This window comes from Fusarium proliferatum, assembly GCF_900067095.1.
Source record: "Fusarium proliferatum ET1 genome assembly, contig: FPRO_scaffold004, whole genome shotgun sequence".
In the NCBI taxonomy this organism is placed as follows: Eukaryota; Fungi; Ascomycota; class Sordariomycetes; order Hypocreales; family Nectriaceae; genus Fusarium; species Fusarium proliferatum.
The window spans coordinates 1,599,211-1,613,292 of NW_022194793.1; the positions used below are offsets into that span (position 1 = coordinate 1,599,211).

The 14,082-nt window shown below is 49.4% G+C and overlaps 7 protein-coding genes across 7 annotated transcripts; 3 read left to right on the forward strand and 4 right to left on the reverse strand.

Annotated features, from left to right (window-relative positions):
• Positions 1 to 602: 602 nt before the first annotated feature.
• FPRO_04691 (putative DNA-directed RNA polymerase I/III chain AC19) lies at positions 603 to 1,205 on the forward strand (the record flags this gene model as incomplete). The annotated part of the gene is made up of 3 exons (XM_031230230.1): positions 603 to 758; positions 813 to 1,029; positions 1,081 to 1,205. 3 exons carry the CDS (start codon positions 603 to 605, stop codon positions 1,203 to 1,205), a joined length of 498 nt encoding a protein of 165 aa, XP_031080387.1.
• A 114-nt stretch (positions 1,206 to 1,319) lies between these two features.
• Positions 1,320 to 1,990, reverse strand: FPRO_04692 (putative NADH2 dehydrogenase (ubiquinone); the record flags this gene model as incomplete). The annotated part of the gene is made up of 5 exons (XM_031230231.1): positions 1,320 to 1,331; positions 1,387 to 1,497; positions 1,569 to 1,715; positions 1,832 to 1,893; positions 1,948 to 1,990. The coding sequence occupies 5 exons, from the start codon at positions 1,988 to 1,990 to the stop codon at positions 1,320 to 1,322; spliced, it is 375 nt and encodes a 124-aa protein (XP_031080388.1).
• A 695-nt stretch (positions 1,991 to 2,685) lies between these two features.
• FPRO_04693 (putative G10 protein) lies at positions 2,686 to 3,187 on the forward strand (the record flags this gene model as incomplete). The annotated part of the gene is made up of 2 exons (XM_031230232.1): positions 2,686 to 2,988; positions 3,044 to 3,187. 2 exons carry the CDS (start codon positions 2,686 to 2,688, stop codon positions 3,185 to 3,187), a joined length of 447 nt encoding a protein of 148 aa, XP_031080389.1.
• Positions 3,188 to 3,417: 230 nt separating this feature from the next.
• On the reverse strand, positions 3,418 to 4,115 carry FPRO_04694 (uncharacterized protein; the record flags this gene model as incomplete). The annotated part of the gene is made up of 2 exons (XM_031230233.1): positions 3,418 to 3,849; positions 3,915 to 4,115. The coding sequence occupies 2 exons, from the start codon at positions 4,113 to 4,115 to the stop codon at positions 3,418 to 3,420; spliced, it is 633 nt and encodes a 210-aa protein (XP_031080390.1).
• Positions 4,116 to 5,758: 1,643 nt separating this feature from the next.
• Positions 5,759 to 9,061, forward strand: FPRO_04695 (uncharacterized protein; the record flags this gene model as incomplete). Its single annotated transcript, XM_031230234.1, has 4 exons — positions 5,759 to 5,973; positions 6,217 to 6,330; positions 6,395 to 7,377; positions 7,428 to 9,061. The coding sequence occupies 4 exons, from the start codon at positions 5,759 to 5,761 to the stop codon at positions 9,059 to 9,061; spliced, it is 2,946 nt and encodes a 981-aa protein (XP_031080391.1).
• Positions 9,062 to 9,692: 631 nt separating this feature from the next.
• FPRO_04696 (uncharacterized protein) lies at positions 9,693 to 11,044 on the reverse strand (the record flags this gene model as incomplete). The annotated part of the gene is made up of 4 exons (XM_031230235.1): positions 9,693 to 9,729; positions 9,884 to 10,379; positions 10,433 to 10,891; positions 10,993 to 11,044. 4 exons carry the CDS (start codon positions 11,042 to 11,044, stop codon positions 9,693 to 9,695), a joined length of 1,044 nt encoding a protein of 347 aa, XP_031080392.1.
• A 908-nt stretch (positions 11,045 to 11,952) lies between these two features.
• Positions 11,953 to 13,007, reverse strand: FPRO_04697 (putative 60S ribosomal protein L8.e; the record flags this gene model as incomplete). Its single annotated transcript, XM_031230236.1, has 5 exons — positions 11,953 to 12,078; positions 12,135 to 12,232; positions 12,296 to 12,679; positions 12,789 to 12,896; positions 12,959 to 13,007. 5 exons carry the CDS (start codon positions 13,005 to 13,007, stop codon positions 11,953 to 11,955), a joined length of 765 nt encoding a protein of 254 aa, XP_031080393.1.
• Between the last annotated feature and the right edge of the window lie 1,075 nt (positions 13,008 to 14,082).

Genomic DNA, 14,082 nt, shown 5'->3' on the forward strand with positions numbered 1-14,082 from the left:
GCTCGCTATGTTAAAATTTAGCAGACGTTGAAACCCGTGCTCATGACATCTAAACCACAATCCGACCAGAGCATAAACTGACTAGAGTATTTGAAACGGAAATTGCAGTTTATATAGTACCTACTGGGTAACTGGTTCCAAGGGGGTGTTGGCGAATCTTATATCCCATCTAACCTTAACGGTTTATAGAGATCAGCTTGGAAAAGAAAGGTTGTGTTAGATCGAATACAGATCAGCAGCTTTTGGCTCGATTTATTATAAATTCTGAATAGTATATAAGTATGCTTAGACTCCACGCTATATGCAGACACTTTGCAAGAGACTCATGTTCCTATCGAGACAGAACATGATGAATAGCTGAGCAGAACAAACTTATGGTGAGCCAATCAGGAGGCAAGACTTTTTTTCCATATCGAGATGCCCCACGTTGCGCCACTTCTCAGCCTCACCAAAAATTTACAAGAAACAATTCCCAGTAAAAGAGACGGCTTGATATCTCTTTATTCACAGCAGATCCAAACTTTCAGACTCAAGCCCAAAAAGAATCAGAGTCAGAAAAAGGCTTCCTGCTGTTTGCAATTTTATTTCTCATAAGCGATAAAATGCCCGCGCGAACGAAGAAGGAAGAGCAGCCACAGGCTGAGGATACCAACATGGAGGACGCCCCAGCCTCCGCGCAGCCCGAGGTGAATGACGAGGATGTCGAGGATGAGGAAGAAGAGGAAGAAGAGGAGATTGAGCCCCAGAGAGTCCGAATCGTAAGCACAAAACCAGTGGAGACACAATGGTGATATCAACTGACACATCACTAGCTTCCTGGCTCAACAGACACTGCTGCTTCCTTTGAGTTCACTGATGAAGGTCACACACTCGGAAACGCGCTGAGATATATCATCATGAAAAAGTTTGTATTCCCTAGCATATACTTTGAAGCCCAATTAACATATGGCAGCCCCGATGTTGAGTTCTGTGCTTACTCCATCCCCCACCCCTCAGAGCCCAAGATGAATATCCGCATTCAGACCTACAGTACGTATACGCAATGCTCTCACGGGTTTGTACCTATTAACAAGTATTCAGGTGGAACTGCAGTTGACGCTCTCAAGAAGGGGTTGGTCGACATTCAAGAAGTATGCGATGTGGTCGCCGATGAGTTCTGGACCAAGAGGGAGGCCTACAACGCAGAGCAGGGGATTGACCGATGAGCCCGAAATTATGTGCTCAGGACTTAAAAGTGTTTGCATTCACATGGATCATAATGGAAATAGAGGCGTTTTGAGGAATCCCTTTCAATGAGATATATATACAAGCCCTTGTTGCTAGTTGCGACCCTATGCATCCTGTCAGCCTTTTCCTCGGCAGAGCGCCATGTAGTTCGGTACTCACCTCGAGGAAGCCAGTCATAAAGCTGGATGGTAGTCGCTTGTCACCTCGGAAGTTCTCCTCCTTGAAGTAGGCCATGATGTGATTGGTCTGCTTCCAGAAGTTCATTGTCTCCTGTGTCCACTGAGGTCAGCATAAAACCCCACTGTACATCAATTCATTCCAGCTATGGAGTTCGAGCGCACCTGGTACTCGGCGTGGGACTTGAAGAGAAGAACATCCACAACAGAGAGCTTGTTCACAAAGCGTTGTCGTTCGAATTCTTGCCGCATACGGGTTCGAATGGCGGAGACGGGCATGGGCATGTTGTACATGGTTTGGACTTCGGGGGCCTATATCTGGTTGATCAGCAGCTGGTCGGTCGCAAATCCACTGGGCAAGCTTTGTCGAAAGCCATATAGAGACTAGGAGTATCGTGATCCAAAAGAATGAGTCGTGGGTAACATACAGCTCGAATCCATTCTCGGTAGGAGGATAGCACTCGTCGTTTGGCATCAGACCAATTGGCCGCTGTTTAGAGCATCAGTCATGTCTTAAAAAGCAGTTTAATACACCAAGACTCACACTGCGCCGTCTTCTTAGCAAACTGGGTCGGCGTAATGGCCATGGTGGGCAATCGATGCTCTCTTGACGTCGGAAACCAATCTGCTCTGACGTTTCCCAGATTCCCGAAGCCGACGGGAGATGCACGAAAGCACCGCGGTGATGCAGTCACGTGAACAAACGCCACACCCTAATGCACCGCCATGAAACCTATCTTCCGCTCATAGGTCTGCTTTTCGTCAGCGGCCGGCGGAATCAAAGCATCGGGAAGTCTAAGGATATCTAATAACCTCAGATGGGCCTATTTTGCGCATATATCTTTATTGCTGAGCGCTTATCGGGGATGGAACCAATAAGAGCCATTAAAGCTGTGTTCCAGTTCGTCGTTGCCTAGGTACGTGCTCTGTACCGACCTTACGGCCGACAGACCGGAAAAAGATTCGCCCATTAAGACATCTGGAATCTCGTTCGTAATTTACGACTGTCATTGGAAGGTTTTGAAAGAAGGAGGAACGAGAGCTCTTATATTGATCTCCGTACCCAAGTAATTTGCCCCTGATGTCTTTCTTCGGAATTTCGCTGGTGTTTCTCTTACTGGGTCGGAGAGCAGTCGGGGGTCGCCTCCACTATCAATCAGGCACTGGAGACTAAAAGTCGGTTTTAGTAGCTAGCAACTTTCTAACGTCATTTCTCGTTGCGACAGGAACGCATCCTCAGAAAAACCAACAACAAATTCAACAGGCCAACACACAACCAAAGATGCCCGCTATCCGACACTCGTCTAAACGAAAGCCGCCGCCTGATGGCTTTGAGGACATTGAGAATGACTTGCTCATATTTTCCAACAAGATGAAGGATGCCCAGAACAAGCCGCCGCCATCAGGTCCTAGGCACCAAGCGCAATGGGAAATCTTCCAGATCTCACACCAACGCAGCCGCTACGTATATGAGCTATACTACGAGAAGGAGGCGATCAGCAAGAAGCTGTATGATTGGTTGCTGAAAAACGGCTACGCGGACGCGATGTTGATTGCGAAGTGGAAGAAACAAGGATATGAAAAGGTCAGTGTCCCAATCGCCGTTTGTTTTGTGAGCCATGCATGCTGACCTTGACTAGCTATGCTGTCTGCGCTGCATCCAGACAAAGGAGACAAATTTCAACAGCACATGCATCTGTCGTGTTCCGCGGGCGGAGATTAAGGGTGACGAAGACATTGAGTGCGTCAGCTGTGGTTGCAGAGGCTGCGCATCAAGCGACTAGACACGACAAGCGCGAATGCGAAGGCGATCTAGATGGGGGAAACGCCTGCAAGTTCAAAGGAAGAGACGGCGTTGGGCGTATTAATAATTTATCAACGCACATCGATAACGATTCGAGGCAAAAGCGATATACATGGACGCGATGAGGTAGAAAATCCTTTTATTGGCCGCATCATGTCTTTACCCAAAGTGTGCTGATACTCTTACCCAGTCTGAAACTTCATCTTTGCTTCATCTTTTGGAAAAGCCAGCTCTTCCACGTCCAAACCGGACACTCGGCGGGACAAATGATAGTGACGACATGGCACCTGTAAGATCTGCCATTTCTGTGTCGGCTGGCTTGTGCTTTTCCTGCTTGTTTTCCACGTTCTTCACCGCTGGTGACTTTGGTGCCTCTTTTGATTTGTCCTCCGGCTGTGATGAGACAATCTCGCCCTCCATGAGACTGGCGCGACGTCGAGAGTTCTTGATAGCCTGCGAGTTGGTCGATGATCGGCGGCGATGATGGCTGCCATCATTTAGCAGTGACCGCCTACCGTCAATACCGTCTCTGGTGACGGCGAAAAAGAAGTTCTTTGGATACATGTGCTTGTCGATGAGATGCATACGCCTCTTCTGATGTGTCATGCACTTACGCTCACATCCCTCGACAAAGCACGAGTACTGGAGCGCAAGGGGTCAGTTGCAGACTCGTAACGGTCGATGGGAAGCCAGGGTATAGGACTTGCAGTATGCTGGCCTTGTTCCCGCTTCACAATGACTAAAGGGTCGTGGTATTCTTCAATGTGGACGTTGAGCAGATGTTCGCTTGGGAAGTTCTTGTGGCATTCAAGACACCTATTAGTATGGGACTTGTTGTAATGGACCTCATATTCGTCGTAGGATCTAAAGGCCAGAGGCTCTCTGTGCGGAGGCAAGTTGCATCTCATGGCTATGGTATCCTCTTCGTCGTCGATGGCCGATTCAAGTTGAGTCACTTTTGACACTGGACGTAGGGACGGTTCCGGGTTTGCCTGTTCAGAAACGGAATCTAACTCTTCTTCGAGCTCTCGTGAGCGCTTCATCTTTTTGTTGTGAGCTTGATTGGAAAGGTAGAATTACTTGAGAGCAATGCCCAGAGGATGCAAAGCGGTGAGTACAGGGTAGCGAGTCTTTAGGGAGCTGTTCTGAATTGTCGAGACGAACTGGCAAAGTGCCTATATTCTCGCTATGCGTTGGGCAAGTTAACGTGTCAGGTACATATCTAGTTGAACATGGACGGGTTTTGTGTGATGGGACTGCCCGACGACGTTGTAGTATATCTAAAAGGTCCTACATTGGAGGTGAGTAGGAGTAGTAATTATGGTGGGGGTCTACCCTGTCAGGCGCTAATTAAACCAGTTGATGAGCTGGCTGGATGATGAGGGGCAGCTTTTGCATCACGGAGTAACTACTTTACCTACCACCTATGGTAGGCCCTGACAATCTATGTACTAAGTTGGGAGCCGGTACTGGGAGCACGGGCCTTTCTTGAGTTTGTCTCTAGAAAAATATATTGAATCATCATAAACACAAGCAAACAGGGTAGACTGGCTGGGTACCTACTATACGAAGTACACAGGCTAATATTTTGCGTTGTATTAGTACCCAGAAAGTGACATTGATAATTATTGATGCCAAATGATCAATGTCTTTAACGATAAGATCTGGAGATCTGATGTTGATATCCATGGATGCAAGTGCCTAGACTTATGAAGATAATTCGAGCTACCTTATGTACCAAGATATTATTTGGAACAACCTGCAGAATGCCCGCACTCTGGTGTCTGATAATTAATTATGCGTTTACCGTTCGAGCTTGAGGTGGGAGTGTCTTTTTGCTACTAACTACCTTACCTAGGTACCTAAGGTTAGTGGCCTGTATGGCTGTATTTTCCAGGGTCCAAATGTCCCCCGACAATTACATGCAAAAAAGGTGAGGTTAGGAGGTAGGTAGGTACTATAGGTTAGTAGTACGGAGTAAGTACTCGTCGCAAGGCAATGATCCGTGGATCCAATGGATCCGAAGTGAACCCACGGGGCAGTGAGACTCAGCACCACCACTAATTGGGCTTAAAATCTTGTGCCTTGGAACGACCGCCGCTGAGCCTGACCTGGCCTGAACCTTACCTTGAGGGGTTCCTGTCGGTTCATTCAATCTTTCATCACTTCTGAGGTGTCACAGTGATACTTTTCTCCCTTCTCTTTCAACTCACATTCACCAAAGTTACGCTTGGTTTCACAGCGCAATTAACAATAGCCCTGCGGTATAACTCGGGGTCGATTACTATCGCGCGTGTTTACTTTGCCTTATTTTTACTTTGCCGTATGCTTTTACTTTACTTTGCTTTACTTTAGCCTTCTAATCTCTTGTACTTAACCCGCCCCTCCCTCCATCTCTTCACCAATGTGTGTCTTCTCGGCCAACGATTCCATTTTCGCGAACCGAGTCTGGTGCCAGTGCCAGTGCCAAACCTCAATCTCAACCCGACGACCCGATCTGCGAATGAGTTATGGACCGAAAGTCTTTCCATGATCCCATACCAGAGAAAGCATGAACGAAAACGATTGTCAGTCCGATACCGACGCTCTAGAATTGTGCCGCGACACCTTTCGTCCTGCTCTTTACCCTTGCGCATCCGTGTCCGCCTGCGTCAACCTCGAGTCCACACAGTTTACGTCCCGATCCTACCGACTTTGCGATCATGGAACCCGAGATTGCGATGTCGAACGCCCAGGCCGCGAAGCCGGAGCATGCGGACCTTTCTGGTAAGGCCAGACAAACGTGGCGGTAAGTTGAATATCCTCACTCACCACAAGATGCGTGTGATCATACCCCGCCAAAGAAAAGAAAAGGAAAGAAGAAAAAAAATAAAAAAAACAAAACCACCAACTAACACACCGAAAACCAAAATAAAAATGAAAACACCATGATTTGATCGGCTTGCGCAAACACCACATACTGATTCCTTGCTCATCCCCAGGAGATACTCAGGAGCTGACATCTTCTAGCTCGGCAGTCAGACTGCGAAAGCAACTGACAAAACACATGGAAAAGCTTCCAAAAGAAAACAACTCTGGCGTTGACATCTCCCAGTTCGAGGCGATGGATACGGTTCTGGATAAGTGAGGAAGATCGCATGCGGCTTGCTGCGCTTATGAAGCTAATTCACATAACCCCACAAAATAGATTCCGCCTTGCCTGTGTGCAGACCATCTATCTCGACTTCGAGTATGCTGTCGCCGAGCGTACCGACCAAATTATGTGGTTGGTGCATACTAGTATCAACAACGAATATCGAAAAGCCCTGGTTCGCCTCCGACACCTGGCGCAAAACTCGGACAAGCAAAAGACCGACAAGACAGCCAACGAAAAGCGCATTGGCGACAAGGACAAGAACAAGGGAGAGAAACAAACCACCCCGAAGCAGAAGGGTGACAAGCGCAATGTGGAGCGACGGAAGTTTGGGGACAAGTATCTGGGCTTTCTACATGTTGCTCAGGAGTTCTACAAGGGTTATGTCCAGCGCCTCTCTGCACGATACGACATCCCCGAGTTGAAGCGTATTGCTCAAGGCGTCGAGGTGGACGGATCCCCCAGTAACGATGTCATCAGTCCCGTACCCGATTCGATCTATCCGCTGGTCATCAATTCATGCCACTTCACTCTCATCTGTCTCGGCGACCTGGCGCGTTATCAGGTTCAGTCAGGCTTGAAGAAGTCGAGCTATAAGGTTGCACTGGCCTATTACAGTCTTGCTCACGATTTGAAACCCGATTCCGGTTTCCCGTTCCACCAGATGGGCATGATAAGCCTCGAGGAAGGCAAAGATTTAGATATCCTTTACTACTTTTACCGCAGCATCGCAACAGCTGATCCTCATCCCAACGTGAAGCAGAATCTTGAGTCCAAGTTCAAGAGCTATTTCCAGCCGGATAAGAACCCGCCTAAGAAGCAAGCACGTGGACCAAGTGATGCATTCGTCACCTGGTTTACTAAGCTTCATGCTTCCTTCTATAGGGATGAGACCATGGCGGGCAGCGGTGAACTTGAAAGGGAAGTCCTTCATCGGCTTGATATGGCTTCCAAAAACCCTGACTATTCCGAGGTTCTGTTCAGGATGTCCCTGATCAACATGTCGAGCTACTTCATCGCCACTCAGAAATATACTGGTAGGTCTGCTAGTCATAAAATGCTTATTATTGTTTCTAATACAACACAGAGGCACAAACGCAGGCAGCTTCACGTTTTTGTCACCATACTTTGCGTATCAACGCTCAATTCATTCTTGCGTTTTGCTCGGCACTTACCTCTGAGCTCACCAATATTGTCGGCCGCGAGAACCCTGGTTCCGAGGACCCGGCAACAGCCAAATCATCCCCCGTGACCGAGGCGCTTCTACCTCTGCTTCGTATATACGGCATGTGGCTGGCTGCACGTCGCCAGGAAATATTCGCGGCTGGTAAAGCTCTTGGAACCGTACTGCCAGATATGATGAAGGCCATTTCAAAGGTCCTGTCATTACTGTGCAACGAAACATATACCCAGGAAAACCTGGCCTCATGCCCGTACCTTCTCGCGGAGGATGTCCAGACCCAAGGTCTGCTTCCCCTTGCCCCGGACCAGGTTCCACAAGCTTGCCGATCCTACTTTTCTGAGAGCGGTGGCTTGAAGCCCAGACTGCCATCCCCAGAGAGACGAATCGGCACTTTCCAGGAGACACTGGCAAGAATCTTGGACATACTGCGATGCGCCTACTTCCTGGCCGAGGACGACTTGTGCCCTCTTGCCGCCCATGTCTCTGAGAACGGCCTTGCTTTTGAGTACAAGGAGAAGTCTGCCGCGAACGAAGATACTTCCCAACCGATGGCTATTGTGAGTTCTCCTGCACGGGAATCCCAAAGCAACATCAAGACCGCCAGTCGACATTGCACCGGCTCGGACAACACGCAAACAGGGAACCGACTTGCGTCCAGGGCGGACGCGAAGAGGGCTTTTGTTGCACCTATCGAGACACAGCCTCCCCATGAGCAGTCCGTACCTGACGATGCTGATAATACTGTTATCAACATGCTTGCTCCTTTCCTAAGGCCCCCTACCCCTGAACAGGCACAATCTGGTCTCCGCTCCACTGATGAGACCTCATATGGAATGCATAGCACAACTGCAAACGAGGTCTTTGGAATGCTTCAGGCTGACGTCAGCCCTACCACAGGCTCCATGCCCTCTGGCAAGTTTGAACCTCTTCCCTGGGACTGGGTATACACTCCGACACCCCATAAGGGTAACGATACCTCGGTCTCATACAAGGATGCTTTCGAAGCCCCCATTAGTCCCAAATTTTCTACAATGAAAACGTCACGAACCGTCAGCGCATTTGATGACCCTTTTGCCAACTCCACCCCTCAACTACCCACCATGCCGACTCCCCGAGCTGGCAGTGGCATGATAGCCAGCCCTCGTGTTAGCTCAGCTGCCGAAGAGGCCCATCGAAACAACTTGCTTCAATCTTTCGGTAGCTCCGCCCCTCGTACTTCTTTGTCCAGCCAATGGGGCCATGACCACAACCGCACATCCATCGAGACAGCACCTCAATCCTATGGTCACCATGGCTACGCTACGTCTTCCTCTTTGTCTGCGTTTTCGCACCCAAGCAGTTTGTATCAAGGCACACCTGCCAATGGGGCTACTTTCGGCATGCCGACTGGAGTTGGCTATATGGACACGAGCCGCTACGATCGCAATCACATTCAGGATCCTGCACCATCCTCGTCGGGCCGACGTTTTCAGATGGATGAAACGACATCGAGCTATGATGCTGCCATTCTACAAGCTGCTTTTTATAGCAATAAGTAGAAGCATACGTTGTTCTTATGTTATTTTCAGTACACGGCCGTGGAAATTGGAATACTCCAATCTGTTCAGTTTTTCATCCAATCTTGCGCTTTCAAAAACGTCTCGTTCCTGGTCTAGACCACTCGGGACGGAATACGATTGATTGCATAGACGACGATTTGCTACAAAGCCCTTGCACATATCCTAGCATGGAGTACTGGTCTTTTGGAGCCGGTCAGCTTAAGATGTTGACGGCATAATGGATCAGCTTAACAGGTGCAGTATGCTGGCCTAGCTTAGCTGCTCGACGTCTTCGGACCTCGTGCGATAGCTGATGAGTTTGCTCGTCAACCGGGTTAAGCTTAGTCGTTATTCATCCAGCCTGATGGTATAGACACCATTCGTCGGTGCAAGATCTTGGGGTTTAAAGCAAGAAGTCATTCATTTTATATTCACTCAGATAATATGCTTGCCAAATACTCGATATCGTGGAGGATACCATGCCGCTCAATGCGCTTGGGAGCCCTCAGTTTGGGGTATATTCTCCCTTTGGATGCAAACGCCGTTGTTGAAACCGTTCCCCTTTTCCCCAGCAACGCCGAACCACATTCAATGATCCAAGAAGGATGTGCAATATGAGCTGTTAATAGATTTAAGCAGCCTGGTAGGTTTGCTTGGGGAAGGGGTATCTGCACGAGAGTTAGTTGAGGTTTGTTATCATGTTACTGGGATTGGTGCCCTGGCCAAGGAGCTATGCTGTTGATAGGAAAGATAGGTAGAGGAATGAAGCAGTAAATTTTGCCACACAACTTGTCACGAAATGGTGCATTTGGGTGAACTTACGAAGGTCCAAGCTCCTGGATGCTCAAGCGAGCGAGCCACTGGCCCATGTCAATGCTGGTTTCGAGGGGTTTGTTCTGGAGGATACCAGCCAAGAGACCACCAGCAAAGGCGTCACCAGCACCGTTGGTGTCGTTGATCTTCTCCTTCTCGATGGCGTGAACGGGGAACTCCTTAATATCGTCCTCACCCTGGATAGCAACTAGAGTAGGGTCGGTACCCTGAGTGACAATGGCAATTCGCTTTCTCTTGGTATTCTCCTTGGGAAGGTTGGCGAGGTGCTTGACAACATCCTTGGGCTCTTTGCTAGGGAGGTCGTGGGATTCGGCGTAGGCGGCGGCCTCGGTCTCGTTGCCGATGATGTAGTCCCAGTAAGGGGCGCTGGCATCGACAACCTCCTTGAAGAACTGAGGGATGAAAGGAGCAGACAGGGAGAGAACAAAAGGCTTGTTGTGCTCAGCAGCCTGCTTGGCGAGCTCCATAATGGCAGGAGGACAGACTGACATGGATTAGCATTATCATAGTGTTTGGGGTGTGTGACCAGGCTCGTACCAGTGAAGTGGAAACCACCGACGTAGTAGACCTCAGCGTTCTCGACGAGCTTCCAGATTTCAGGCTTCTTTAAGTGATCGAGGTCGTAGTGGTTAGCAGCGCCAAGATCCGTGCACAAGCTTCGGTTGTGGCCGGTAATGATAGCACCACATCGGCCAGTCTTTTCCTTGGGGTCGACACGGTATTCAACACGGAGACCAGCGGCCTTGACAGCATCGTGAAGGATAGCAGCATACTTGTCATCGCCAGCGCCACCGAGGTAGACGACACTGTTAGGAGGGAGGATGTACTGAGCACCTCGAGCACTGTTTTGTGCAGCGCCTCCAGCAATCAGCTTGGCATCGTAGTTGTTTAGGAGGTCTTCGTAGAGAGGGATATGCTTCTCCTCAGCGAGGATGGCGTCGTTGGGCTTGAGACCATACTTGTCAAGGAGAGCCTGGTCACCCTTGGCCTGGATGTCTGCATAGAACAAAAAGTGCCTGTCAGCAAATGATCGATTGCATGGGAGGGGCACGGAGAGTTATTTCTCCTGCAAATGGTGCAATTGAAGAGTAACTCACCGAGGAGAGGGTTCTCGAGACAGAGAAGGGAGTATTCCTTAAAGGCAGACATGGTGCTTGACTGTCTTGTTTGGGAAGAGAAACGGTGAGATATAGATGATGAGGATAGAAAAGTAGATGAAGCTTCGGAGGGGAAGAGTTTGAGGTGAATGGAGGGGTCAAACGTCCTGGTCTTGGTGGGGTAAGAACGTGGGGTGTGGCCTTTCGGCAACCGAAAAGGAGCCAAACTGGAGAAGTTGCGAGTACACGTGCGGCTGCAGCTGGGAAGGAGGGAAGGAAGTTCAAGCCGGAGAGTCGAAGAAGATGGTCTCGCCAACATTTCTATGTTGATTACGTGCCCCGAACCGCAGCTTCGAGGCCGGAAGGGTTAGATGATGAGAGAGTTTGTATACACGGTCAAAGCTACAAGTTTATGATCGTCGGACGGCTAGGGCTCTCTGCTTAATATAAATAAATTCAATCGGACATCATACGATCCAGATCTGGTTACCTCATCACAAGCCGTACGTATCATGATCTGGTGACCTCGCCAATACCTTGATTACTACCAAAAGAACCCCACACGATATCATCAATTAACCTTCATTACCCGGAGTAGTTCATGTGAAGGCTGCAAAGCATTCCGATGAACGATCTATTTAATGATAAGAAGCTGAGTATACAGTAGTATATCACTTGCATAATAAAAAAGCGTGGTGCGCATGATTGGACACAATCGCTGAATGGACATTATTTTAACCAAGCATGCTTCTTCTCTCATGGAAGCCTTTTTTCGGTATTCGCGGTATCTCACGTCTTCGCTCACATCTTTCACAGAAACCGGCCTTCAGATTTTTTTGCGCCAAATGCCATAGTACTTGCCCTTGGAGCTACCAGCCATCTGCTCTCGGCAGTACCTTCAATAGATGCAAGCAAGCCAGTAAACACCATCCCAATGAGACCATGAACCCAGCCACCACTTTACTCCTTTGTCTTCTGGGTACCACGGAGAAGACCCGTCCTTCTGGCGGCAATAAGACCGGCCTTTTGACCCTGGGCGGCGTATCGGGAGATGGTAGAAGCCTTACCAATATGTTGATGGTTACCCTGTGTCCATTGTCAGCTCTTCTGTTTCATTCACATAAAATTCTGAGAATACGTACACCACCGTGGGGATGGTCGACGGGGTTCATGGCAACACCACGAGTCTTGGGCCAGCTGTTGCGCTTGACGGCGAACTTGTGCTTGGCACGAGAAGCCTCTGCAAAACATGTCAGTGATCCGATGCCTCATTTCAATTTCAGGATCCCCCGAGAAAACATACTGAGGAGAGGCTTGTCAGTTCGGCCACCGCCAGCGACGATACCGATCATTCCTCGAGAGCCGGAGTGGACGACCTTCTTGGCACCGGAGGGAAGCTTGATGCGAGTCTTGCCCTCATCAGGGTTGTGGCCGACAATGGTGATGTAGTTGCCGGAAGTACGGCCGAGAGTGCCACGGTCACCAATCTTCTCCTCGACGTTGGAGACGACGGTACCCTCAGGCATCTCACCGAGGGGAAGAACGTTGCCAACGGTGAGAGCAGCCTTCTTTCCGGCGTAGATGAACTGGCCAGTGTACATGCCCTCGTTGGCGATGAAGGTCTCGGTGACCTGCTTGAATCGGTAGGGGTGGCGGAAGACGACCTTGGCGAGAGGGGCACCACGACCTGCGCAGACAATAATCGTTAGTTGTCGTTCCTCCATCACTGCATTTGCACACAATTGTGCAAATTCGTTCAAAAAATTCTCGGGGGGCTCATCGTTCGGGGAACTTGCCAGCATCGTGGACGATCTCTCGGACTACACCTCGAAGGTAGCCATGGCGCTCGGCATAGTCGAGGTTACGGAACTTGGCAGGAGCCTTGTTCAGGCGTGTGTTGGCCGCTAACAGGCGTCAGTATCTTGATGTTTTTCGATATCGTGGACAAGGCTCGTTCGGTACTGACTGAAGATGGATCCACGACCCTTACGCTGGTTGCGAATAACTCTACCCATGGCGGCTCTTCTTCACGGTGTGAAAAGGGAAGGGTAGTCTGTGAAGCTGCGGGTTAGTATGGAAGATCGTAGGCGAGGAAGAAAGGAAGGGGAGGGGATATTTACCTGGCGATGGCCGCTTGGTGTGTTGTTAGAAACGCTCGCGCTGACTACCAATTTTGTGCGTCGTTCTTTCTCAGTTTACGGTGGATCCAATCACGTGATAGGGCTCGATCGCTCTTTCCAATTTTCAGTTCTGATTCGAATGTGGAGTCTTCCCTGTTTACGGGCACGGGCAGTAATAGAACGGGGCAGGTGTATGTACATCGGCCCCATAAATTATCCAGTGTCTGTCATTGGATGTTAGCGCGACGCGTGCTTAACCAATCGACCTTTCGCCTCTCGACATCGCTCAAACTGAGCTGAAGTCATCACCAGCGATCATCACCACAACAGCTCAATCATGACCTGGTGCATGCTTGATTCTTAGCAATATCTCGTCTGGTCAAGAGTGCTAGATTACACCACGTCGCTTTCACCACATATACTTTTTCGTCGGTATCGTTGATGCCGTTCTGAACAGCCTGTTGTCAATCTTGCGTTTCCTGCCGTTTGCGTATATACCACGCGTGGGTTTTTATGTTGCGTTGCGGGATGCTAAGCGGGGCGATACACTTTGATGTTGAGGTGGTTGAAGTCGACCAAGCGGTTGATCCATGGTGAGCGACAAGGGGAGGACGGGGCGTTCAAAGTGGAATATCCCTAAGTGGGTGCCCGCTGGTTACGTCTTTGGACATCGCGACGACTTCTGCGATATGTTTCTAGTGGGACATGCTCATTCTTGGCCTGTTCTGTCTGAAAAGCCCTTCGTCTCTGAGACAGACCTTGAGTGTGGCGGGAAATTGCTCTATCTAATGCTACATGGAGGTGAGAGCAGATGCCGATTCTCGATATTCGGTTTCTCATTCACGACTTTGCGACTCATTCTTGAAATATGGCTCAAGCCAGAAGAGTTTTTGGCTATGCGGCAACTGGCACTGCTCAAGGAGAAAGAACATTGGGGGTTGATTTGGTGCCGAAGTTCGGCCAGGGTGCT